The sequence below is a fragment of the Lutjanus erythropterus genome, chromosome 19 (assembly GCF_056507025.1).
Source record: "Lutjanus erythropterus isolate fLutEry1 chromosome 19, fLutEry1.hap2, whole genome shotgun sequence".
NCBI lineage: Eukaryota > Metazoa > Chordata > Actinopteri > Lutjaniformes > Lutjanidae > Lutjanus > Lutjanus erythropterus.
This window is the reverse complement of record NC_139335.1, coordinates 464290-472500: the sequence shown is the minus strand read 5'-3', so window position 1 is coordinate 472500 and position 8211 is coordinate 464290. Positions and strand designations below refer to the sequence as shown.

Sequence of the window (8211 nt, the reverse complement as noted above, 5' to 3'; positions counted from 1 at the left end):
GTGTGTGTGTGTGTGTGTGTGTGTGTGTTTCTCTGTGTGTGTGTGTGTTTCTGTGTGTGTTTCTGTGTGTGTGTGTGTGTGTGTTTCTCTCTCTCTGTGTGTGTGTGTGTGTGTGTGTGTGTTTCTGTGTGTGTGTGTGTGTGTGTGTGTGTGTTTCTCTCTCTCTCTCTCTCTCTCTGTGTGTGTGTGTTTCTGTGTGTGTGTGTGTGTTTCTCTCTGTGTGTGCGTGTGTGTGTGTGTGTGTGTGTGTTTCTGTGTGTGTGTGTGTGTGTGTGTGTGTGTGTGTGTGTTTCTCTCTCTCTCTCTCTCTGTGTGTGTGTGTGTTTCTCTCTCTCTCTGTGTGTGTGTGTGTGTGTGTTTCTCTGTGTGTGTGTGTGTGTGTGTGTGTGTGTGTGTGTGTGTGTGTGTGTGTGTGTGTGTGTGTGTTTCTGTGTGTGTGTGTGTGTGTGTGTGTGTGTCATGAGACTGGTGTTAACATTCCTGAGGTTCAACACGAGGTTCCTCAAACAAAACTTCAGTGTTTGACGCTGCTGCTGCTCTGATTGGTCTGTTCACTGTGAACCGTTTAAATAAAGCTTTATTTGTATGAAGGAAGTGCAGCACGTGGCCAAAAGTATGTGGACACCATGAACAGTTCGTGTGCTAAATCCTCAGATCTATCAGTTCAGAACGTTCTCACACAGAACCTCCCACAGGCTGCAGATTGATCAACATATTGTTGGAGTCGTTCTGACATAAAGAAACTGCTGCTGAAAAGAAACAACAAGTAATATTCACTTAATAACTGTGTTTATTAGTATTTTCAAACAAAGTGTGAGGGAATGCAAAATATTAAAAACAACTTTCCGTCCGATGCAAACAGAACAATAACAGTTCAATGATGTTCATATTATCTGTTACTGTCAAGGTAAAAGATTTTGTTATTTTTCAACAGACAAAATTGTGACAGGATTAATCGACCAGTTAATCGACAATGAAAATAATTTTTAGATGCAGCTTTAATAATTAAGCAGCAAAACTATGTAGTTATAAAGTCGACAGGACAGAGGAAAGTCTTCTGCTTGTTAAAGGGTAAAACCATGAACCATGTTAGCGTCTAGCTTCTTGTACTGAGAATAAATGTGTGTGTTAGCATTGAGCTAGCTGCTGTCTCCTCTCTGGTTTCAGCTCTTCTCCATAGTGATCCTCGGCTGCGTCGCTAACGAGGGTTACATCAACCGCCCCGAGGAGGTCGAGGAGTTCTGCATCTTCAACCGGAACCAGAACGCCTGCAACTATGCCGTCTCCATGGGGACACTGTGTTTCCTCTGCAGCACCAGCTTCCTGGCGCTGGACGTTTACTTTCCTCAGATCAGCGGCGTGAAGGACAGGAAGAAGGCCGTCATGGCTGACATCGGGGTGTCAGGTTAGACTCCGCCTCCTCTGCTGTGAATTACCTGTTATTACCTGTGGGTGTGTTTAGTGACCGTGTGTAACCTGTGTTCTCTGCAGCTCTCTGGTCCCTCGTCTGGTTCATCGGCTTCTGTTTTCTGGCCAATCAGTGGCAGGTTTCTAAAGAAGAGGACAACCCTCTGAATGAAGGAGCCGATGCTGCCAGAGCCGCCGTCGTCTTCTCCTTCTTCTCCGTCTTCACCTGGGTACGTACGTCAAACACAAGCTGGGACAAAGTGTAAAATATGAACAAAAACAGAATTCAACGTTCCTCAGGTGAACAGGTGAGGTGGTAACAGGTGACAGGATCATGATCGGGTATTAAAGGGGCGTCCTGGAAAGACTCAGTGGTTCACATCATGGATGGGGTCAGATTCACCACTCTGTGAAAAACTGCAAACAGTCCAACAGTTTAAGAACGTTTGTCAACACAAAATCCATAATTATAGGACTCCAACTAATGATCTTTATCTTTATCTTGATTCATCTCCTGATCATTTGATCAGTTCATTGATGAATTAAGTACAAACACAGGTGCAAAGTCCAGACGTGTCTCCCATTGAAAATGTGTGGTGCATCATGAAGCACAAAATAGGACAACAGAGACTGAGGACTGTTGATCAGCTGAAGACGAATATCAAGAAAGAATGAGACAGAATTGACCTTTAAAACTTCAACAAACACTGACTGAGTGTCAGAAGAAAAGATGATGGATCACAGAGAGAAACATGAAACACAACGACTGCAGATTTACACAAAACATTAAAGTCTGTCAGTCTGAATCTTAAATATCTGCTCTTTGTTCTGGATTCAACTGAATACAGGTGGAAAAGTTTTTTCAAATCATTATGTTGTGTTTTAACTTTTGTTTTTGTGGTTGTTCTCACCTCACACACGTCACAGCTTCTAATAAAACATCACTGCTATAATAAGACTAATGACCTCTGTCCTCTCTGACAGCAGAACCATCTGAGACACACGTGACGTGTAACATACGTGATGTTTTCTCCTGTCTGTGTGTTACGTGTGTGTGATATGTTGTGTGTAGGGAGGTCTCACTCTGCTGTCGCTGGAGCGTCTGAAGAGAGTCTCGTTTGAAGAAGAATACAACAAACTGTTCAGCCCACCGCTCGCCTGAAAAACACACACACACGCTAACTTCACCTCTCCTCCTTCAGCCAATCAGAGACGAGTCTTCCTGTGCTTCCTGTTTCCTTGTCAGCTCAGTCTGGACTGTGATTGGCTGCTCTAAGTGCCTGTCAACCAAAGTGCCTTCCTGTTGCCATGGCGACAAAGTGATGTTGTTTTCTTCCTCAGATGTTTCGGAGCTGATTTATAAACTTCATGTGCCAGTGTGTTATTATTATTGTTGTTGTTGTTGTTGTTGTTGTTGTTGTTGTTGTTGCTATGATAATGAGCACAATGATGTCATTATTCTGACATAATGATCTGTGAGGAAGATTAAAGTTATCAACTCTGACACTGACTGTATATGAAGAGTCAATGAACTCTGCTGCCCTGCTGGCATTCAGTTACCTCAGATACTCTGTGTGTGTGTGTGTGTGTGTGTGTGTGTGTGTGTGTGTGTGTGTGTGTGTCTCTTCATCTTCAGGAACTTTTGACTCTCAGAAATTAATTAAAATCAGTGTCTATGAATTTTAAGCATCAGAGGTTCTAATAAATATAAAAACCCAAAATCACATGTAGATGTTCAGATTTTAATTTTTCTACCATTAGTTCTTCATTTGATACATTTTTTATTTATATAAAAAAAATTAAGACATTAAAATGTGTTTTCGTCGAGCTTTGTGCATCACTGTAAATACTGGAATAATTTTAAGTTGTTTTTTTTAATGACAGATGTTCAGTTCTAACCTGTCAATCATCTCTACTGAAGTGTTTAAATAATATTTGCAAATAAAAATCAGATTAACTAAAATACAGCAGGTTGGAGATCTAGTCTGATCTAGATCAGTGTGATCCAGCTGCTGTTTACATCAGCTGGATCACACTGAGGTCTCGATCAATACCTGATTGATTTACAAAGTTATTGATTGTTGTTGCCATCAGTCAGTGAGACACAAAAACATGAAATTAAACAAAGGTTGAAAAATAGTGAAGTTGCTGCTTGTTTGTTTTTACTGCAGCAGCTGAAACTGTCGAAGTTTCATGATGTTCTTGAAAACTGTGCAGGTTCTGTTACGTTAGCTTTGTCCACCAATTCTACAGAAACAGGAAGTTACTTTTAAAATAAAGTCCAGAATGATTCGTTTTGTCTCGGTCACCTGGTGTGGGCGGTCCAACATGTCAGACTCACCTGTTCTGTTTCCACAGGAAGTGAATTTGTTTGAACTACAAAACAAAAGTTCACTATCAGTTTTTTTGTTGTAAAGACATAAAAGTGTGGGATCGACACATTTAGTTCAAAAAATCATTTAAATAAAAGAGTAAACAAGAAAACATGTCCACCATGGTGGAAAGTTCTATTTATATGAAACGATTTCATTTAAAATGGTGTCATTTATAATTTAATCAATGAAACGTGGTGTTCAGACCAAGAAATGCCTCATAAATGTTATTACATCACATTATTTAGTCTATTTTTCTATCAAGATGTTTAATCACACTGTTTATATTTATCAAGAATCAGTTGAGAAAGTTTAAAGTCAAATCAAAATGTCACAGCTGAGACTTTAAAGTGTCTGTAGTTGGAGAAACGGTCATTCCATCGTCTTTTCATCACGTTTTCATCTTGTTAAGTTTTGTTTTTGTCTTGTAATATATTTTATATCAGAAGGACAGGAAAACTTCAAAAAAAAGATCTGGTTTTTGTCTCATCTCGAGACATAAACGAGATCTTTTTAAGACCGATATGAGACTTTGAATATTTTCTCATAGTCCTTAAATTCAGCTCCTGGGAAACAGCGTCGTCTCAGCCTGAGACTAATTTAAGCCCAGTTTAAAAACATAAAATGCTCTTTTTTTGTCTCGCCACATTGACCTGAAATTCGTCTTAAATAAGACAAATGTTTCTCTGCTCTGATTGGCTGTAGGTCTACTCTGTCCTTCCCTGACAACGACCTGAAGCTTTGTTTTTTGTTGTTTTGTTGTTTTCATAAATGTCTGTGATTCTTAAACTTGAGAAAAAAGTCAGTAAAAAAAGTGGAGTCTTGATGTTTGAGCAGAAATAAACCCAGAGTCCAGTCTGACAGGTAAAAAACCCTGAAGGTTTCTGATGGACTGATTCTGATGAGTAAATAAACATTGATTATTAATGATTTGCGATTATGATCAATTCATTTACAATCAAATCATACAGTTGAACTCGGCTACAAAATGTTCTGGAAACATTTGTTTTTGGTTCTGTGAAGTTAAAGTCATTACACATGTATAAACAGCAAAGTTTTTCTGACATAAAACCGACGTTACTGTTACGTTTCCAAAACGTTCTGGGAAAATTAATCGAATGTTTTTGGAAAGTCACTTGAATGTTTCCCCTGGATGTTATAAAACAAGAGTTTTTCCAAAGTAAAAGTAATGTTGTGGAGGATGTGTGCAGAACGGTTTGCTGGACGTTCCCTCAACGTTCCCTGCATGTTTAAGTTTTTCTACAACATCCTGGACATTTGAACAACATTCTTAGAACGCTGTGGGAGGGTTACCACAGAAACCTACAGGGAACATTCTGGGAATGTTATGTGTCAGTTGGTCACATTATTATTATAATTATTTCAAAATAAAAGTTGTCGGTGGAATATTCCTTTAACTCAGAACAGCAGTTTTTTTTTTCTTTGGTCAAACCCTGTCAATAAAGTTTTCTGATTTTAATGGTGTGTGTGTGTGTGTGTGTGTGTGTGTGTGTGTGTGTGCGTGCGCGTGTATGTGCGTGTGTGTGTGTGTGTGTGTGTGTGTGTGTGTGTGTGTGTGTGCGTGTGTGTGTGTGTGTGTGTGTGTGTGTGTGCGTGTGCGTGTGTGTGCGTGTGTGTGTGTGTGTGTGTGTGCAGGCTGCCCAGTGTCTCCTGGCCGTCCACAGGTTCAAACTGGGAGCTGATTCTGTCACGTTCAATCAGGACTACGTCGACCCCAACCAGCCAGAGGCTCTGCAGGAGGCCCTGCCCACTGAGGAGTAGAGGGGGCGTGGCTTAAAGACTTTCTGACTTGGCACCATCATGATGATGCGTTCATGGACTCCTCCCCAAGTCAGACTGCAGCAACAAGGAGGAACAAAAACAATTCAACTGTTGATGATGATGACACACCATCAGGGGGTGTGTTTTATCTGTCAGCAGCCAATCACAGTCCAGACCACACTCTTTATAGTTTTATTAAAAGTGAAAGCCGGATCAGCTGTGGAGCTAACATCAGCCATCACTGAAGACTGTCTCATGGCACTGCAAACATGCTAACGTAGCATCTAACCAACAGAATGAAAATAATGCCAGTTCACCATGTTAGCAAGCTAGCTGTTTGATTAGAGCTAACATTATTTATTGTTTATTTATTGGGCTGTGTTTGTTCATTCGTTGACCAACCGTCACAAAATACAAAACAATAAAAGTTCCTTCACATTAAAAGCCTGAGAGTAGATGCTAAACTCCTTGGAGAAAGTTAATATTTACTTTTATTTTATTTAAGAAAAAACATATTTAAAGGAAACCATTAAAGAAAGTACTACAGAATCAGTTTAATCACGCTAGCTTACGACGTGTAGCTAACATGAACAAAATAATATTATGAGTGTGACATTTTATCCCTCAGCCTCTGTATTCTAATTCTAAGGGCTAATGCTAACTGCTACTATTTTATACTTAGAAACTGTTCAGGTTGGTCACCTGATATGACAACCTCGACTCTAATTGGCTGGTGGTGTCCTCCTGCTGGTTGGAGGAGGAGGGACTAACCTTTATTTACACTTTGTCAAAGGACAAGATGTTTTATAGAAACAGAGCGCTCACTCTGTGGGTTAACTGGTGCTGCAGCTTCTTTTTTTTTTAATCTGAAGTAGTTTTTGTTTGTGGAGTTTTTGTGTGTTTCTGTGTGTTTGTCTAATAATAATATATATATTATATACATCTGTCTGAATCTACGTGAACAACAAACTAAACTCTGACAACACACTTTACATCTTTATTGTTCTGTGAGCTAAAATTACTGTTTTTCTGAATGGAGTTTGGTTGGTTAGTAGAGCGTGATGTTTGTCTTATATAAAGCAGGTTCCTGTCAGAAAAGTCTGTGAAAATATTCTAAATATGGTGTTCGCTCATACTGATAAAGATTTTTTTGGTGCCTAAAATAAAATAGAAATACTTATTTACTGTAAGTGTAGTTTTTGGGTATCTGTACTTTACTTGAGTATTTTATTTATTTTACTGCCTACATTTGAACACAAATATCGATATTTTCTACTCAGCATTCAACTATATTTTCAAAACAGGCTCCTTACTTTAGTATGAATGACTCTGAGGTGAATTATTGATTATTGTTATTTTGCATCATTGTGCTCCGCCTCCAAACATCCAGACTGATTTCATCCTGAACGGACAAAACAATAAGACACAGAAAAGACGACTGACTGGTGGATCCATCAGAGGACGTCACACAGGACAGACGGGACGAGACAGAACACACTGTCAGAACATGAGACAGACAGAGAGGGAGACAGTCAGTAGAAATGTCCTTCAGAGGACGACTTTTTACTTTTACACTCTGAGGACATTTCAGAGCCTGAACTTTTTCACTTTTCCTGCAGTAAACAGGTCAATCAGTTCTTCTTCTGTTACTCGAGTATCTGTGTGACTCAGCCTCCCTCTGGGTAACTCTGACTGACTGCAGACAAATTTTAAAAATGAAAGAGTTTAATGATAATCACAAAGTGCTGACAGGTAGAGTCTCACCTGGATTCATGAACATGAACGAACAGGTGAAGGAGTGACTCACTGAGTGTTTACAGTCTGATTCAAACCAAACTTTATTATCACAAACAGTCAGCACCAAACTATTGACTTTGGCCAAAAACTCTTCCAACCAATCAGCTGAGAGGATCCCAATGTTTGACTTGATTTAATAATGAGCCTTTTCATTAAACATGACTCAGTCAGTGTGTGTGTGTGTGTGTGTGTTTGTGTGTGTGTGTGTGTGTGTGTGTGTGTGTGTGTGTGTGTGTGTGTGTGTGTGTTAAATTAAATTCCAAACTGACAGAATCTTTTCTTGATGCTTTAATCTGATTGAACACAACAACAAAGACAATCAAAATCATTTATAAAATATAAAAAAGAAAAATATAAATCTGAATAAAAACAAATGCTGTTTTTATAAATAAATAAATAAATACATAAATAAGTGAATAAATAAATAAATAAATATCAAAATAAATAAATTAAATATTAATTATCGGAGTAATGAAAAAATTGCATTGTCAGTGGATGTGACTTCTTGTCGTGTGTGGGCGTGGTCTGATGTCATAGGTGGACGTCTTAGAAGTGGGCGTGGCCTCGTGTCGTCATGTCTCTCGAGATTAAACAGGTACGGTGTTCGGACAAGGTGGACTGTAGGACCTTGAACAGATCTCTCCTCAGAGCCATCCAACCGCAGACTGCGCTGTCCTGAATGACACACAGAGAGACACGCCCCTTTCAGCTCTGATTGGCCCACACACTCTGACTGACAGACTGATCTCTTAATAATGATGTGACATACAGACGGACTTCAGAGCAACATCATCACAGAGATGCACACACAGCTACATGTAAAAGATACTGACCATGCTAACATTAGCTAATG

At 39.4% G+C, this 8211-nt stretch overlaps 1 protein-coding gene across 3 annotated transcripts in view; it reads left to right on the top strand.

Moving 5' to 3' along the window:
• The window catches only part of syngr1a (synaptogyrin 1a), an 8539-nt gene extending 1783 nt beyond the window's left edge, over positions 1-6756 (top strand). For 2 of the 3 annotated variants that reach the window (XM_084743659.1, XM_084743656.1), the window contains exons 2-4: positions 1168-1405; positions 1492-1637; positions 5436-6756. In XM_084743659.1, coding sequence (XP_084599785.1) covers positions 1168-1405; positions 1492-1637; positions 5436-5561 — 510 coding nt within the window. In that variant the 3' untranslated portion in view covers positions 5562-6756. Of the gene's footprint in view, positions 1-1167; positions 1406-1491; positions 1638-2479; positions 3548-5435 lie in introns of those variants that run through there. The other variant, XM_084743660.1, reaches the window with a different exon arrangement.
• The last annotated feature ends 1455 nt before the right edge of the window (positions 6757-8211 follow it).